This window comes from Hyperolius riggenbachi, chromosome 3, assembly GCF_040937935.1.
Source record: "Hyperolius riggenbachi isolate aHypRig1 chromosome 3, aHypRig1.pri, whole genome shotgun sequence".
Taxonomy (NCBI): domain Eukaryota; kingdom Metazoa; phylum Chordata; class Amphibia; order Anura; family Hyperoliidae; genus Hyperolius; species Hyperolius riggenbachi.
The window spans coordinates 165,982,982-166,002,331 of NC_090648.1; the positions used below are offsets into that span (position 1 = coordinate 165,982,982).

General features: G+C 42.5%; 1 protein-coding gene across 2 annotated transcripts in view; it reads right to left on the minus strand.

Annotated features, from left to right (window-relative positions):
- Window positions 1-5,667: 5,667 nt before the first annotated feature.
- The window catches only part of MFGE8 (milk fat globule EGF and factor V/VIII domain containing), a 100,170-nt gene continuing 86,487 nt past the window's right edge, over window positions 5,668-19,350 (minus strand). For both annotated transcript variants that reach the window (XM_068275188.1, XM_068275189.1), the window contains exons 9-10: window positions 8,551-8,706; window positions 5,668-6,144 (exon numbers count right to left, since the gene is read on the minus strand). In XM_068275188.1, the coding sequence (XP_068131289.1) occupies window positions 6,001-6,144; window positions 8,551-8,706 (300 nt within the window). In that variant the 3' untranslated portion in view covers window positions 5,668-6,000. The remainder of the gene's footprint in view (window positions 6,145-8,550; window positions 8,707-19,350) is intronic.

The following is a 19,350-nucleotide window of genomic DNA, read 5'->3' on the forward strand; positions in this document are numbered from 1 at the left end:
TGTTAGCCTGAGAATGGCCCCACGTACTTAAGTGCCTGTACTCCATTTCCATCATCATCAGTTTCTTTCTCCACTTCAGTATAGAAGAGTAATCCCTTCTGTCAAACCCGGGGCATACTTGACTATCAGAGCAGTCAGCTGGATGCAATGCCAGGCTCCACCCCTCTCTGGCTACGGTGTGCTGTAAATCCCGCCCTCTTACTTTTCCCACAAATATATGTGAGTGGTAACAGTGACCTCGGAAATAGCTTATTTTAGGAAACACTGCCTACTAAATGCTCTAGTTCCAGCAGTTCAGATCAGATTGTGTATCTAATTTAGTATGGATTCAGCAAGCTTATGGGAACAACCCAAAGATGTTTTCTAGACAAAGAGGGGAAATAATGATTATTGATAAGTAACGCCAAAACGCTGTACATAAGATGGCACTATGTGATTAATAAAACAGGTGGTAGTGCATGCTGCTGAAGTTCCTCAACTAATAATCCACTGATATTTTCTGAGTCGGCACTACTGTACAATACGATCCCCCGCCCCAAGATCTTCAGCATTACAGACCCCTAGAAAATGAAGTTAAATACTTGTTCACATTAAAGTTGGAGTTGCACCACAATACTGAAGTGGACTTACCGTTTCAGGTTACCATTCATCTAAAGATCGATTATATAAAGCGACAGTGAGCGTTCTCTTTACACAAAGTAGTTTACTTTTCAATTAGAACTTTGCAAAACTTTAATTTTGATAAGCTCCTTAAAGCGGAGCTGAAGTATGCCTAAAAAAAAAAGAATTTCACTTAACTCTGGCTTCTTCCAGCCCCCTGCAGCCGTCCTGTGCTCACGCCGTCTCCAAACGATTCTCTGTTCCCCCTCCACAGATCACTTTTCTTCATTGCAGTGGAAGACGACTTCTAAGTCAACGTTCACTGCACCCTGGCCAAGCGTATCCTTGTATGTGTTCCCATAGCCAGGAGCGTCCTGCACAGGCGGGGTACGAGAAAATCTCCACTAGTACACTCCCGACGATGGGAGCGTGAACAAGGGCGCGCAGCCAGGATGGCACAGTGGACACTTATTTTGTTAGGACAATAGTAATCTATTGAAATACCACAACTGCACGATTGTGCAGTACAAAAAACGATACAATTTTTATTGAAAAATACAAATGAGTTTTTCCCCCTTTACTTTAAAAGGAGGTACTCCAAATTACGCATTAACAGGTGCAGTGGACAGCCACTGAGTGAAGTGACAGTGAGCTGCAGTCCGGGAACGGAGGATCGTTTTGAAACGGCGTAGCCACAGGTCAGCAGCAGGGGGCTGGCAGAAGCCCCAGGTAAGTGAAACTCTTTGTGTTAGGGATACTTCAGTTCCGCTTTACAGGAAGCCAGAGATGAGAATGATATGGAGGCTGCCATAGTTATTCCCTTTAAAACAATACCAGTTGCCTGGCAGTCCTGTTGATCTTCTGGTATAAGTAGGTGTCTGAGTCACAATCCTGAAACAAGCATATCAGTCTTGAGTCAGAGCACCTGATCTGCATGATTGTTCAAGGTCTATAGGTACATACACGTCGGATTTTCGCAAACGACCCATCATTTGGACGACCAAAAGACAGGTCGTTTGGACGTCAAATCGGGCGTGTGTACAGCTGATAAGACTGGACTTGAGCGATTCGGTTTCCTTGAGCCAGAGGGGTCCCGTAGGGCCCTCCCTCAACTTCAGTATTAGCTGTTTTTGGTGCTGTGCTTGTAATGATCACTTCTAGAAATGTTTCGAATGATAACAATCATTAACAAGCTGTCCCCCCATCCCCTTCTTGCGCCTCTGACACTGTGGTTGTCCTTGCCAGGTTTTGGTGCGCCGTATGAATTGTTATGTATAGAGTGCTGGGGAGGAGAGGCTCCATGTAAAACTGGCACTGGGGCCCATAGCTCCTTCGCTATGCCACTGCTCGCATTCCCTTTAAATATCATATCTTTGAACATTGTTTAAAGTTCCGTAAACATCAACCACTATTTTTTTTCCCCGCTAATTAGCCTTAGTAATGAAACATACTTGTTTAATTTGTAGACATTTTAATCACATAGTGAACAGTATTGTAAATTTAGACAATGTATAACATACAATAATTAATTGTACATATGTGGTTAGAGTGCATTCTAACAATGTGCAAAGGCTGAAACAAGAAGGAATCTCACTGTCCACAACGGACACACAACTTACACAAGAAATACAGTGCAACCAGAAACAACCGCTGGGGGGATTCTCATAAAATACAACAAAGATCCAGTCTGCCTTTTAAAAAGGACAGCAGGCCTAAAACACTGGTTTATTTTTCCATAAGAATGAATAACAACAACCACAAATGTGTATATTAAAGCCTCTAATCAATCCAAGCTTAAGATTGCAAACAGCTGTTCTAGCTAGATTGCTGCTACAGTGTAAAGCAATCTATAATCAGCCATACAACGATTATGTGAGCTGGATGAGTGATACTATCGGCACAGCAAAGCCTCTTTTTCAGGGGCAGAGCAGATGGCCTTCTCAGGATCTATTGGCTGAGGTCTGATGGTTGCAACCAACTTTCCACTCTTCACCTGATCAAGTCTCAATGACAGAGCCAAACAATTAAGGTGCTCACAAATTACTCGATTTTCCTGCTTGATCGACCAGTCGATTTGACCATTTTATCGGATTGGGGGAGAATCAATTATGATCCATTCTGCTCGATCGATGGAAATCGTGAAGGAATCACCTACTGTTCACATGATTTCAATTGACACAGAATAGATTTTATGGTTTCAGAGCATGGAGGCAGATGGATTAAGATGTAATGGAGCCCTAGGCAAGGTAGTTGATTTGGCACCCCCTTGTGGTCCTTTTGGTAAGCTGAAGTGGAGAGAGGTCAGAGAAGGTGGCTGGTGGGCCCCTTGACATCCACTAGGCCCCAGGCACCTGCCTAGGTTGCCTAGTGGATGATCCTGCTTTGCATGAAGGCACAAAATTGCCTTCAACATCAGATCGATTAGTGAAGGAAAATTGCATAGAATCTCGCTTGCAGTGTATAGGTCACTAGTCAAACTGTTGTTGATCTTCCAATAAAGTCGATCGCTTAACCGCTCATTGGAAAATCGAGTAATGTATGGACACCTGTATCTGACATCTATGTCCACCTTAGGTTAGTCTGTCTGCAGTTCTTTTGATCAGATTACCAACTGGAGGTTGGTTTTGTCTCATAAAATTTCTCCCCACAATCTCAGAGCTTTCAGTTAATACAGCTACTCATTTTCCTGTACAGTAATGTTAATAGATTATTAAGGAAATCAAAATGCAGATTGGCAGTGCATATTAAGGCAACTTGTCATGACTATGAAAATCAATTCTTAAATTATCGTTAGTTAAGCTTATTCACAAAAGGTTTATATTTATGTTCCTGTATAGCTTTGCTTTCTATCTTAGCCAGAGAGTCACTATTGTGACAGCCATAGCTTGTAGCTATACCAGCTTCTCAGCCAGCTGCAATACCCAAAAGCTATCTGCCAGCTCCCGACTGTGCACAACCACACTCAATAATGGTCCAGTGGTTGTATTACTCGTTTACCAATCTATAAAAATGCTCAAGGGTGTTTTACCTCTAGGAAGCGCAATTACATGTGTAATTGCGGTGCGATTGCGCTTCCTTTCATTTCCACTTGCTGCCGTGAACCATGGGGTGTGGAACCCGATCGCACCAAAAATCATGCAGGCCAGTGATTGTGATTCAAAGAAATTTAAATCACACTAGTGGAAAAACAGCAAAATGCGTTCATCAGAATGCGAATGATCCGATTTCTGGAGTAGATCACAGCAAGTGGAAAAAGGCCCTAAGGTTATATTGTGCAATAGTTTTATCAAACTTCTAAAGCAAATAGGCAGGAATTTGGGTTTTTTTGGGGATAAAACCCTTAGGCTCATCCTACCAGCTTGAGAAAGTTGCCCTCCCCCACAAAAGTTAAAAGGCCTGACACTTACTACATTACCAGCAAAGCTTTAGCAGGGATGAGATCTACCTGGGAGGGTTCCAATGCCTTTTGGAGGTGAGCCTCTGCGTAATCATAATGGCCTAATTTCCCGTAGTGCCTTCTGAGCTGCTACTCACTTTCCTATGGGGCGGCATGGCTACAGGACCTGCTGGAATACCCTCCCAAAGAGGAAACTGGGATGGGGTGCAAAGGGTTGGCAGAGAAGTTGACGCTGACCTACTACTGTACTTATCTCCCCTCATTTCATGTGGCCCTTATCTGGAAAATAGTGGCAGAGGCCGGTACAGTACCATCTGCTGAGAAACTATGGGGAGTGTGTGTTTGGGTGTGTGGAGGGTTGTATCACTCTCAGGTGTATATTGGTGGAATATTGGTTTAGAAGTAGGGATGTATTATAAGAGGAGGAGGGGGTTAATTTTAAAGAATTGGGGATATGTCTACCAGTGCCAGTGAGTGTACAGGAACTGTTTTGATTGTATAACAAGATTTGTCCTTTTAGTTACCTTTTAGATCAGGGTTAATGTGAAATTCCAAATACTGCACAAGTCGCTCTCCTGGAGATTCAACAAGATTTATAAGCAGCTCCAACTAACAAACGGGCACTACAGCAAGAAACTGTAAAATTTAAAATATGTGCAAACATATACAAATAAGAAGTACATTTATTCCAGAGTAAAATGAGCCATAAATTACTTTTCTCCTAGGTTGCTGTCAGATACAGTAGGTAGTAGAAATATGACAGAAGTGACAGGTTTTGGACTAGTCCATCTCTTTATAGAGGATTCTCAGGGATATATTTATTTTCAAAAGCACTTAGTGAATGGCAGTTGCAATGTCCAACTGCCAAAAAACTGTGTAGCGAGCAGAGAAGCTGGCCAGAATCAGTGGAAATCCTTTTAAGGGAATATCTTTATAAAGAATAAAAGACTTGCTGAGAATCCCCTATGAAGAGATGGACTAGTCCTAATCCTGTCACTTCTGTCAGATTTCTACTACCTACTGTAAGTGACAGCAACATAGGAGAAAAGTAATTTATGGCTCATTTTACTCTGGAAAAAATGTACTTCTTATTTGTCTATGTTTGCACATATTTTAAATGTTACAGTATTTCGCTGTAGTGCCCCTTCAAAGAAAAGCTAAACAGTTGTTAAAAAACTGACATATCAGTGCTACACCTTAGTTTGTAATTTAATATTATTATAAATGACTTTTACTTTTACACCCTGCAGCCAGCTATGCTTATTCAGATGCAACAGTGAACTCAAAACAGGCTTACTTGCAGCCAAAATACCTTACACTGGTGAATGCCACATCCCTTTGCAGAGCCTGTGCAGTTCATCTGCAGACTGCATGACAATGGGAGCTCAGTTTCCCCATTTGCCTCAAGAGGGATTTTTTTTAACAAAAGTTTAGATTTTCTATGCAGAAGTGGACCACTTCTGCATGATGTGGTGGGAAAATGTCTCTGGTGTTAGTAGCCAGTCCTCTAAGCCTACAAAAACAATCCCAGCACTCATAAAGTTTTGGAAATGCAAAAAATGCACTATTCTAATGCGGTTCTGCCTGTGCTGGGAGCAGCAGCACTAAAGTAGTTGTGCACCGAAAATCGTATGCATCATATCTGTTAAATACTGAATAGGTCACAAAAATAATATCAAACAGTTATTTTAACCATCACAAATATTGTACAGCAGACAATGCAGCTATCCTCTACATACAAGAACATTAACACATCTAGTTTGGGTGCAGAGTTTTAGCTGTAATAGTTTTTGTTGTTCAGTGATAAGTCCCAACCTCAGGGGCTAGTAATCAGTTGTAGAGGGGTCTGCTTCACCTTAGTTCAGGTTAGAGATTGCCGTGTGAGATTACACTTGACTCTCCACCCTAGTGACTTCAGGATGGTGAGCAGTCTATGCAGGAAGGAAATGTAGTTAAAGTGATTTCTTGCTGTGCAATATAACTGTCATCCATATTTCTTCCTCTTAACTTTCACAGCCCAGTAGCTCCATGCGCAGTGTGATCTTTTCATGCCAAGACTGAGGAAGGACACGGACGTAACGGGCTGAAAACGGTGGATTGAATATGTTCTTCTTATGGGAGTAGTTGTCGCTATTTCCAATAAATATCTGTAAGAGTAGAGAGCTTCATTTCAAAACATGTTTCAGAAGTTTGTACATCACAGAAGGATGTTCAGCCAACTAGTTATGGGAAATCAAATGCCCAGAGTGTGCTAAATCTTCTCCATTTCCTAAGCTCAGACACTAGAGTTTGGCCTGACTTCGAAATTACTGGGAACAAAGAACTGCAGAATTCACAGTCAGCACCAGAAGGTGATGGTTGTGACATACACTTTCCTAGTTTCAGTTCACTCACTGCCCTAGCAATTCCTAGCCATGTAAAGCAGAGGACCCCCAGGCATGTATAGGAGTGGAGAGGTTCATACTTTCAAAGGCCGAAGTTCACAATTTATTGGCTTCATATGCCAGCTATTACAAACCAAAGTAGTGTTTCCGGGCCAAACAGGGTCCCAATCATCAAAGAAAAGCTTACGGTAGTCATAAAGGCTCTCCTGCATGACTTACAGAAATGCTATGTCTGTTTTAAACAGTTGGCAAGTGGGGACAATAAATGTTTAACCAGTTTCAAGTTTCTGAACCTCTTCCCTGCTAGTCTGATCTGCTAGAGCAGGAATCCAATGGAGGAGTCAGTAAGGTTGTACCTTGCTGATCACTGCACCATAAGTACCAATACTGATATAAACGGGTACATTTTCTAACATACAGTTCATATTTTTTCTTTGCATGTCTCAGTCATTCTATATGTTGACAGCAGAGTTAAAAAGGACAGGGAGATACAGAAACCCAAGACTCGGTAGATATCCTTTGACACTGCATGAAATTATATATCCAGTGATATGTTCCTTTAGATTACTATTTCCTGCTGAAGAAAATATATACTGTAAAAAATGGGACACAAAACAAATGGAAACATTTCTTTTTTTTTTATTTAAATATCTTTGGGACACCCTAGAAGAAAGCTATCAAATCCCATCACAATGGAGCATATATATGTACAAAAATCCAATTAAGTTGCACAGGGAGCGCATGGCAATTTTACTGTTAATTACGCAGAGAAGTTAGTGCACATTGCACAGTGTTAGAGCAATGCACACTACCAGGTCAGTGTAGGTAATGGTAACATTGACAGCCGTTCTTTGCACACATCTACTTAACTGAGATTTTGCGCACTTCAAGTACCAAGTAAGCTCCCCCCATAGGGTTACGCTTCTTAAAAAGTGTACCAGAGAGGGTACACTATCGCTAATTTTAATTACCTGGGGCTTCGCCCAACCCCAAAAGCTTTCTCGCCATCTTCTTCAGCCCCTCTGTCCTAGCTGTACAACTCCTAGTAATCCGGTCAGTCGCCGCAAGTCGAGAGCTTCTGCGCATGCAAGCCCAATCCCAGGAGTGTTCTGCGCCTATGTAGATGCAGAACGCTACAGGAGATGAGAGTGCGACGAGAGGTGCGCGTGCAGCCTAGCCGCGCATGCACAGAAGCCCGCAACTGCCCGGATCACCGGGATTCGTAGAGGCCGAACAGCGGGGCCTAAGAGGTCAGCGATGGACTCAGTGCTGCTCATGGGGCTGGAGGAAGCCCCAGGTAAGTATAAATTAGCGATAGTGAACCATCTCAGGTTCACTTTATTTGCTATTTGCAGTGTATATGAGTGCCATGGAAAGAGTGTTTTCTTAAAGCAGTAATTCCACTTTTTCAAGATAAACTAAAACCAAAAACAATTATAGCATGTGCTAAATCATAATTGGTGGTTGCTAGGGGCAACACCACACCGTTCTTCGATACCAGCAGCCTCAATGAATGGCTGCACGCAGCAGTTTCAACACTCTCACAGCCTGGCAGATATCTCAAATCGGACATAAGATGCTTCAAGCTTTAAGGAATTTATTTTATTTTGTATTTTGTTACACACGGCACTGCATTGCAACAAAATTCTCCCCAATGCGTTTGCGCTGCCAATCATTTATAATGAATGGGATTGTAGCACAAACACGCAGGAATGCATGCAACCATGTACTGCGATTCTGAGGTGAATCGCAACGCATGGATGGGGACATCAGACAGTGCAGTCTATGCATTTCTGATGTCCCTGTGAATCACGTACACTGCATGTTGCTGAAAACGTCATCAGCAATGCGCAGATGCAAACAAGGCCTGATGTGTTGCTGAGAAGCGGACAGAAGTGCGCTAGTGTGCTCAGGTCCTAAAGTTGGCCATACACTAATCAATTATCACTCATTTTTTTGCTTTTGAACGATATTGCATTTGTAATTACAATCAATATTATCAACATTGCGGATCTATCTTTCGATCGATTTTATCTCTTATCAAATGCAATATCGATCAAAAAGAAAATAAAGTGATAATTGAATAGTGTATAGACAGCTTTACTATACTATTTAATTCCTTTTTTTAATGGTACCATGTCACTATGCTGACCGAAAGGCAGGAGATACCTTATCTTTCTTTGTCCGGCTGTCTTGATATACCATCCAGGTTGAGCCATTGTCACTGTATGCCACTTTGAAGGATTCCACGTACTGAATATTTCCAAAATCTTTGGCACCCTGTGTCACAATCCCTGAGACTTTCCTTGGCATTCCAAAGTCAACCTATAAAGAAATAAAAATTGGAATTGTCTATGAAGTTCTCTTCAGATGCTTTCAATAAAACAAGGTAAAAAGAATAAATGGATGGTTACCACCTCCCCCCCCCCCCCCCCCCACAACACACACACACACACACACACACCCACAGACACACATACACATACAAGCTGGGGTAGGCTGATCGAAGTTTGCAAGTACTCTATTTTTCACAAACACTCATTTACATATCTGTGAATACAGGTGTTCCCTGATGTCACTGAGATAGTCAGTACAGTGGAGTTTAACTCCCTAAACTAAAATGTACCTACACTTAAGTACATAAAAGAACATTTGAAAATGTATACTGCTCTGCTAATTGGTAAATGTAACAGTTGCCAGCCAGGGTAAACTCTCTGCCTGACCTCCTTCCTGCACCCTCCCTCCTCTGCTGGAAAGACATATCGCTGTGGCAATGGCAGAGTTACTTCAGCAGAGCAGGGAAGGGGAGAAGAGTGAAGAGACCAGACAGAGAGTTTCTAGCCAGCAATGATTACATTCGCTGCATAGCAGAGATTAGCAGAAAAACTTGCACTGCTCTTTGCATTAAAAGTAAATGTTTTTACACACAGGTAAAGCTTACAAATGTTCTTTTATATACCTAAAAGTAGGTACTTAATTTTAGTTAAGGGAGTTTAATCCCACTTTAATGATTGTTTGTGCTGGACCACTAAAGGTACTTACGCACGTGCAACTTAATGCATGACCAAACGACCAACCAACCACACGCGCGCACCATACCCCATTTTCAAAAAACCACATGTTGTTCAAATGACTTGTACACATGTGGCCAACCTGCCCGATAGTTGATCAGTAGACCTGACAGTTGGATCGGGCAAACCGCCTGTTATCAGTTGGTTTTCTAGTTGTTTATTGCCCGTACACACATCCAACAGACAAGTTGGAACAATCGTTGGGCAGATTGTCTACACGTGTGTACGAGTCTTAACAAACGATCTCTATTTTCCTAAATGTGGGACATCTCCCACTCATTCCACCCTCCATAGGACAGGTTGATCAGTAGAAAGTGTAAGAAGCATACTTGTACAGTGATTGTTTCACAACTGTAATCTAAAAATATCACAAATGTTTCAGGAGTCAGAGATAAATTGTGCATAGCTTAATGTCCATAGCAGTCTAGGAAGCCATTGAACTGAAAAAAAGCTTTATTGGCATGACCAAGGTTCATACAGGTTTTGCCAAAGCAAGGGGAATTGAGAGCATGGAAGGGTGTGGGATAGGGGTACAATGGGCAAGCAGTTTGTAGTTATGTTTAGGTTTCGTAGTCTCGTCATTGGGGACATTTTACACGGGGGACGGGGGGGGGGACAGTGGCCGGTGGTCCGCCACGTTCGCCGAAATATCGAATGCCTTTACCGCCATGCACTCGATCGAGAACTTTGGACCGAGACCTTTTCAGGTTGACATGTTGTAGCACAGATTTATCTGATTCAATAAAATTATCGAATCAGATGGTCGAGCGAAATGCAAAATCGGTAGATGTGGTATGTGTATCTTTAGTCTTGTGTGTAAAACAATGGTACAAAAATAACTAGAGGCCTATATAAATGTTAAAGTATCTAGAAGTCAGTCTTGAGTTCCGTGAGGCAAAAATAACTCAGCCAGGGAGCCTAACATATAACATAGCAAGGTCAAGAGAGATAACATCTGTTTTCAAGCTGAAACAGCATTCTGAACATCACTGTGATCACTTATTTACACTGAGTTGCTTTTGGCCACAGAAACCTATCAAAACATTGTGGAAAAAGCCATAAAGCAGTCCATATATCAAAGAGTCCCTCAAACCCAACAAAGACTGAGATATCATCACATTTATTTTACATGACTTCAGCTGTATTTCCTTTTCTAATAGAAACGCAATTATTTATTGTCACGGTTGTCTAGCTGCTTGACGTCCGTGGAGGACTTCTACTGTGATCTAATGAGCTCTCTTGATGTTCTCAAACTAAACTAACAACCTATCAGTGGCTCTATCATTTAGCTGTAACATTTGTATAGGATGTAAATACATGAGGCATTAAAGTGCCACAGACTGAAGCAACAATTTACATTATAGAACTTCTGTTTGCATTAGACAGGACAGAGTAAACCATGGTCGTGTAGAATACCAAGATAAACATAGCCATAAGTGAGAGGATACATCTTTATGAGGAATGCAACACTGAAATGAGCACAGCGAGCACAGCAGAGCTCTGTGTGTTACAGCCTATTGATTCACCGGACGTGGCAAACAATCCCCAGCAAAATACGAATGCCAGGAGGATCATACTGCGGCCATGCTCAGATGGGGGCCAAGTGCCTGACCAGTGCTGGTACCGAGTGCTAGCAAGTGCCCGACCAATGCAGGCAGGGGATGGAGGAAGGAGCTGGCTGGCAAGTGACACATGCCAACCAGCATACGGATGTACAGTCCCCCAGGGAGCAAACAAAAATGATGACTTCTGAGAAGTAAAATAATACATTTATTCCTTAATTTGTATTATAGTATTAACACGTATGACACGTCTTATGCAATTAGTATCAAATGTTTTAGGTAATTCAGGTTCACTTCTAGCAGCTTGCAAGGACCTGGGCTCCCACCAATACACTAACCTTTACAGGGACAGTAAATTGTGCTTGAATAGGCAAGAGGTTTATCTAGCCTTGAGCTGGAAGCTGAAGCAGTTAAATTTAGCATTTAGCAATATTCTACTGTATTCTGCCTGTTATCTGAAGTTAGTGGACACGGAGATTAGCACAGACGTGGGCAGTGTGAGAGAAAAAGGCGGCATCCTAGAAGAAAAAAGTGCACAGCCAGCCATGCATGATTTATGAGTGCTAAACTGCTCAAGAGTGAACATGAGAGAACTCAGGTGATTTATTTCAATGGCAGCTACTGCTGAGGCAATCACTCAGCTCAGCTAACTTCTCTTGCTTTGTTCTACATATTGTGGCTAGTGACCATGTAACTGGAAGTTATCCTCGGTGCCTCACACCTCTTATGTCTACACACATTACATCCAAGTGATGTTGATCCAGTACCTCTATCTCCTTTGTACTTCAACCTCCTTTGTGAAGCAGCATCTACTGCATGTCCCCTCAAAATCAGCATGAAAGTAGCAGAGGGAATGGCTAATAGGAGTGAGGAAGGACTGAACAGAATTATAAGGCTATTTAAACAAGAGGAAAAAAACCATTACTAATGTACTGATGAGCTTAAACCTTTCAGACATAGAAAGCACAGCCATATGCATTCTATTCATTAGACAGATGATAAAACTCCATTGGCCAATGAAAAACAATAAATCAACTCCAAATCTCTATAAATATAAAGGGAAAACTTCCTTGCACAAGTGCTAAATGAGGAGACAAAATATCCTCACTGTGAACAGGCCTATTTCCGTTCATCTGGATATAAAGGCAAAGTGGCTCTATGTTACCTCAAATGGATAAACAAATAACATGAAGTTCCTCTAGTGATCTGAAGCATGTGAAATACAATAAACTGCGGCCTGGAAACACTGAGTGAGGCCACAACACTACCTTTCTGCCTAGCTTCAAACAGGAGGCTGAATTTTAGTGACGTCACCCTCCAGTAGCCAATCATCTCCTCATTTTAATAGAATCCTGTCTTCTTCGGGGGGTCTTATTGACAGCGCATATGAGGCTGGTCATTTGAGTGTGGCATCCCCAAGATTCAGCCCTCTTCCTGAAGCTGGACTGGGCATCCAGACGTGCTTCCTATCCTTGTCACATGGTCATTTGTCTAAGGGCCAGTTGTTGATTGAGCAGCTTCACTGACAGTGTGTTCAAGACTGCATCAGTACATAACAAACACTTTGTTAGTGCCAATTGCTACTGATACATTAATTCTATTTACCAGCTCCACATGTGGTCTATTGGCAAAAGCTGTAACAGTGAAGGAAAACACCAACACATTAACAAAATTTTTGCCCTAGCTGCAGCGTGAATAACAATCATTATCTCAGTAGAATGGCACTTGTCACGGGGTGGGGTGGGGGGCGGTGGGAGGGGGGGGGATGTGAAGAAGTAAAAAACAGTGAGAATGAGGATCTGAGTGTGAGGCTTGGTGGTGTATTCTCCACAGTCAGCATGCAACGCATGAGCTGGCGTGGAGGAGGTACACACACTAGCACCAGGAAACAGGCTATCCCTAGTATAGTGGAGGGGAGGACTGACTCCAATAGGAGATTGTGGCGCACAGAGCCGGTGCAGATCTGACAGCCACAAACAATGCTTTCATTATAACGTCTCAGCGCAAAGTAGCGCTGAGCGCATAAACCAGAACTGAGGAGATCAGGACAGGTAGACAGAATGAACGCTTGCTAGCTAGCGGCTACTTAGCGACAGCAAGCGTCCAAAACCAGACAGACTGGAATGAGGCAGCCAATGCGATGCGGCGATGGCGTGCCTCACAAAGACAGGACAGGATAGTCAGAAAATAGCAGGATTAAGATAGATGAACGTAACACAGATAAATATACAATAAGTATGATTTCCTAGCGTATTACAATTACAGCTATCAATGAAACTATTTGTAACGTCTGACTAACATATGTATATATCGGCAATGAACCGATATATGACATAAGCAGGAACGCTGACTAGGAATGGAGTAACACAGGGAACAGGACTCAGAAGGATTCGCTATCTCTTCGCAGAGATGAACGCAATCCACAAACGGTAACAGAACAGGATTCAGAAGGATTCGTTATCTCTTCGCAGAGATGAACGCAATCCACAAACGGTAACAGGACAGGATTCAGAAGGATTCGTTATCTCTTCGCAGAGATGAACGCAATCCACAAACAGGAACAGAACAGGATTCAGAAGGATTCGTTATCTCTTCGCAGAGATGAACGCAATCCACAAACAGGACCAGGAACAGGATAACTAGCTCAGCACGGGTGTTCACGGTACGCGCAAACTACCAAAACGTGCTGGAAAACTGACTAACTGAACACAGGATATAAACAGTTCGTGTACGTATACATCAGCGACACTGATGTATCACGTAACACAAATACAAGGAAAATAATAAACGTGCTGGTATGCATATATATTGGCAATGAACCAATATATGATGCAAAACCAGCAAAGTATCTTTAGAACAAGAAACACGATCGGGGGCTAAAGCGACAGCAAGGCAGGCTTAAGCTGAAGCTATGAAAACCCAAGGAAACCCTGCAGGAAGCAGATCTTTATACTGAGGTCATCCAATGGGAGCAGACATGCAGATTCCCACGCAGGTGAATGATAATCAGTCACAAGCTGACAGCAGGGAAAGACAGACAAAGCTATGCAACTTGCATGGAAATAGATCATAACTGCCTGAGCTGCAGCACTACTACTTCCAGTAATAGCTGCTGCAGCAGCGATCATTACACTGAGTGATCGTAAAATGGTGATGCCTTTGTGCCTGCGTCAGGACATCTCCAACATGCAGATCTTAGGGGAGTTCCTAGAGGTTCACAACTGGTCAGGAAAAAGTAAAAATGGCAACAGGATCATGGGCACCCAAAGCTTACTGATGCACATGGGGAATAAAGCATAGTTAATCTGGTACAATCCTGTCGAAAAGTATAATGCTGCCCATGAGTCAGAAAGCACAGTTCATCATAGCTCACTGCGTATCAGGCTGCATAGCTGCAGACCAGTCAGAGTGCCATGCTAACATCTGCTCACCCTCAAGAGTGCATGAAAAACACAATAGTAAGATTTGGAGCAATGGAAGGTGTCCCGATTTGAGAAATTATGGTTCTTTGGCCTCCAGATTCCCCAAATCCTAATCTCATTGACCATCTGTGGGATATGTTGGGTAAAAGAAAATCTGTTCCATGGAGGCTCCACCTTGCAGCTCTCAGGACCTAAAGGTTCTGCTGCTAACATCTTGGTGACGGATATCACAGGATTCCTCGAAAAGGTCTTGTGGAGTTTATGCATTGATGAGTCAGCACCATTTTTCTGGCACAAGGAAGACTTACAGAACATGAGGCAGGTAGTGTAATGTTTTGGCGGCCTATTTGTGTTCCTGTTATTACAGGATTGTGTACACCTTAGGATGGCAGTTACTTTTACTATAATTTATTTAGATCAATAACTGTGATAACACTGACCCCTTTTGACTGAGGTCTTCAATGGATACTGAAAGTGCGGTCTCTAAGATACAATCCAGATTAATGGACATTCAAGGTATTAATTATTTCTGCTTTCTTAGTAAAAATCAGCAAAAGTATTTGGATTTTGAGTCAATCACTTCCTAAATTTCTTCTCCATAATTTCTATAAAATCTGATGTTGACGTAACACCGTTTAAAAAGAACAAAGTGTATAATGTATTTTACAAGGCTCATAAACAGCTATATATGGGATACAGTTGAGCAATACAGTCTGTCCCACATACATATATGTCTACAAAATGGTACAACTTCTCTTTTTAGGATAAACTTCCTAACTACAGCCTATAGCAACACACGTTGCAGACACAGATGATGTGGGGGTGAGTGAATCCCACAGTTAGAACTTCAGCTCCTAGACTTTCTTTTTATTATTATTTGAGTGAGAAATCAAAACAAACTTGCTGCTTTTATCAATATAAGTTAATCGGGAGTGGCGGATTTTTCTGATCAATTTTTTATGAAAACTGAAAGGTGTAGGATAGATTGTCAATTTTTTGATTTATAGACTGAAGCAGGTTTTTCAGAATTTTTTATTATTTTTTTTAATAAATGGGGAAAAAAATAAAAAAACTGAATACATTGCGAAGATTATTCAAAATATTAAATTCAACCAGAAAAATGGACTGCAATTCTCGAATTGAAAAGAAATATAAAAAAAATTGTATACTCAAATCCTTGCACAATCTGGACCCTGGATACCTGAAGGACTTGTTGCAACTGCATCATCCCCCCCACCTTAGAAAAAATGGATCTAATAACTTGGTCATCCCCAGAGTCACCTCAAAACCTTTGGAGACAGAGCCTTCTGTCATGCTGCCCCTACACATTGTCTTCTCCACAGTCAAGCCAGCACCATCTGTATATAATAGCTCTTTTATTGTAGCATGACAGACGTATTCACAGCGACAGCAGCGCTGTTTCGATCCACTGATCTTTTTCAAGCTGTACAAAGTAATGTCACACCCAAATGGCAAGACACTTGCCCTTAAATACCCCCCTAAATTCACTTTCACCAATCAGAGTCAGGTATCAGGAACCTATCAGGACTTGTTGCCATGTTTGTAGACATGAGGGAGGTAATCATCATTGGTGTTTGCTCTCTGAGAAATGAAGGATTTCTATGTGTAGTATTGTGCTGTAGTACTAATGTTTGATTTTAATTGTTTTTCACTTTTTCATTTTTTCAGGTGTTGGGATATCTGTGACCTGGGGACATAGAGGCAGCTTTATTTGGTCTTCAGATCTACATGGGGTAAAGGTGTTGGTGAGTTGACATTGGTTCTTTCCTCTTATGGCAGCTGCGTGACGCTGGCCTTGTTGCTAGGGACGCGCTGTGCTGGGTTGTCAGGGGTGTTGTATACACTCCCCTAGTGTTTAGTTAGATCGTTTATATACCATATGGGTCTGGTTCTCCGTCAGAGTGCGCAGCATAGCGCTATCTAGATGGACAATTTTGCAGATCCATCTGTGGGTGACATAGGGAGTGACTCCTGCTGTACATGCGGGGTCATAGTCCTTCGGTTGCTATGACAAGTGTGTGATGCACACCCCCTGGCAACGGAGAGAGGTGCGTGGTATACGCCCCCTGACGGCGAGAGTCACGTGACAGGGTGTTGTGATGACAGCGTCTGAGGTGACGCTGACTGCGGGGAGATGGGCGTTGGAGACGCCCTCTGACGCTGTTGGTCATGTGACTATACGTCACGTTGGCGCTGTCAGGGGAGGAGGAGGCTGATGTGGGTCTTACGAACACATACGTGGTGAGTTAGCCATGTGAGGTGATATGCGCAGTTGCGCATATTATTTGCATATTTATTAGCAGTTTCCCAGTAGGTCCGTTTAGGTGATATGAACAGGTGAGGACCCAGCAGGTACTATTATGGGATGTGTATTTTGAATGTTAGAGCCTGTGGTTTTCACTGTGGTCCGCTTTGCTGCCTCTGTGTCCTGATAGGTTCCTGATACCTGACTCTGATTGGTGAAAGTGAATTTAGGGGGGTATTTAAGGGCAAGTGTCTTGCCATTTGGGTGTGACATTACTTTGTACAGCTTGAAAAAGATCAGTGGATCGAAACAGCGCTGCTGTCGCTGTGAATACGTCTGTCATGCTACAATAAAAGAGCTATTATATACAGATGGTGCTGGCTTGACTGTGGAGAAGTTGTCGGGACGTCTGAGGTGCAGAGACGTTGCAAGCCTAAACACATCGATTAATCCCCTCCTTGGGTGCTTGCTTTACACTGATCTTGATTGAATTGCACTGCACTGGGGGCAGATAGCAACATGGAGGTGGAACAAGGAAGCACAAGTGAGATTTATTCGTTCTCGGAGGAGGACACCAATCGGATTCTGTCAGCGGCCGTCAAAAGTAGTTCCTTCCTACAGAAACCTGATGAGAAATTAATTAAAAGAGATCTGGAGATCTGGAGTAAGACGTTGATTAATTATGAATTACATGCCGCAACTTTGGCGGAATACCATCAACAAAAAAAGATTCCAAGATCATTGAGAGCGCAAGTGGCGCCTATGATGTTTTCTCGAGAAAAGGATTTCTGTGGCGTTTGGGAACGTATATGGAACCGAGCGTCCTTTGATGCAATGTTACACATGATAGATCGCATACAGAAGGAAATCCCTAGAATCAAGGATAAGATTGATGGATTTGATAAACAATTGAGGGGTCTGCTTTCTCCATCAGCAGCCCAGGATTACACGGATACTCTAAAGGAGAAAATGGAGAAATATAGGAGTAATGTGGAAGATACTAAAAGATCTAAGTACCATCGTGACCTATCCGACTACTCGGACGGCTATGTGTATGTGTGGCAAAAAGAGGGGTTTAGCATCAAAAAGAGGGGACGCAATCCAGTACCCAGACGAGGGAAGGGACCCCGACGTCCTGCTGGTGATGATACATCCTCATCTGATTTTTTACCGTCATCGAGGGATCCCTCCCCAAACCCAATAAAAGGCCCAGGAGGAGAGGAGGAAAAAGATACAAACAAAAAAAGCAGAGGCAAGCCCGACAATGTGAAAGGGAACAAAATGAATTTGCGACACAAATCACAACGCAACAACAACTAGTGGTCAATTTATCATCTTACAAGCTCACTGAGGATGAAACACGTGTCCTGAATCATGGTCTGGGCTTTTGTCCAACTGCTGGACCAGATTTTTTTAAGATCGATGTGGATTTATGCCGTTTCTATAGAAATATCAGATTAAAGCAATACTTTGCCTCTATACCCCCCTGGCCTGTTTCAAAGGAAGCTAAGGAGGAGCAGGAACTTGCATTAAGACCTCTGGGACTGCGGAATAAAAGTGTGTTTAACCCTCCCAGTCATCCGGTTATTGATATGTTCATTTCTAAAGTGAATATGGAGATACATGATCTAGAGGTGGAGTATAATAAGAGGGACTTCCACATGACTCCAAATTTGTCAGTTGAAGAACGTAAGGCGCTTCAGGCATTGTATGCAAATAGGTCCATTGTAGTACGACCGGCTGATAAAGGGGGAGCAGTCGTGGTGCTGGATGCGGGATATTACCGACAAGAAATATTACAGCAGCTTTCTCAAGGACTGGTATATAAAAAGTTGGAGATGGATCCTTTATTCAAAATACAGAAGATGATAAAAACACTGGTTGATAATGCAGTGGATAAAGAACTTATCGATCAGGAGTGTGCTAAATTCCTGGTTAAAGCTAATCCTAGGACTCCGATAATATACACCTTACCAAAGATTCACAAGAGTTTGACTGCCCCCCCGGGAAGGCCGATTGTCTCAGGGGTGGATTCGGTGTTTGTCCCCCTAGCTCAGTTCATTGATAGGCTACTACAACCAATAGTCCAGTCCATTGATTCGTATATAAGGGACACGAATATGTTTATTGAAAAATTAAATAACTTGGCAGTTCCTTCAGATTGTCTGTTAGTGACGCTTGATGTAGAGAGCCTCTACACCTCCATCCCACATGATGGGGGTGTAGAGGCTGTAGAATGGTATCTGATGACACACTCTGATTTGTCTGGTCCTCAGAGGGCCTTTGTGGTTTCACTTTTGCAAGTTATCCTTCATGAGAATTACTTCCTGTTTGAAGATCAATTCTATGTACAGTGCAGAGGGACAGCGATGGGGTCGAATGTGGCCCCGTCCTACGCAAACCTTTTTATGGGCCAATTTGAAGAAGCTTTTGTTTACAATAGTGCCCTGTTCCGCCAACATGCAAAATGTTGGTGGAGGTATATAGATGATGTGTTTTGCGTGTGGGCGGGGCCGCATTCGATCCTGATCGATTTTATTAATGAATTGAAGGACAAATGTCCATGTATTTCTCTGACCTCACATGTGGCTACGGATGAGGTGTCCTTTCTGGATACTTTGGTGTACAGGTCTGGTGATCAGTTACTC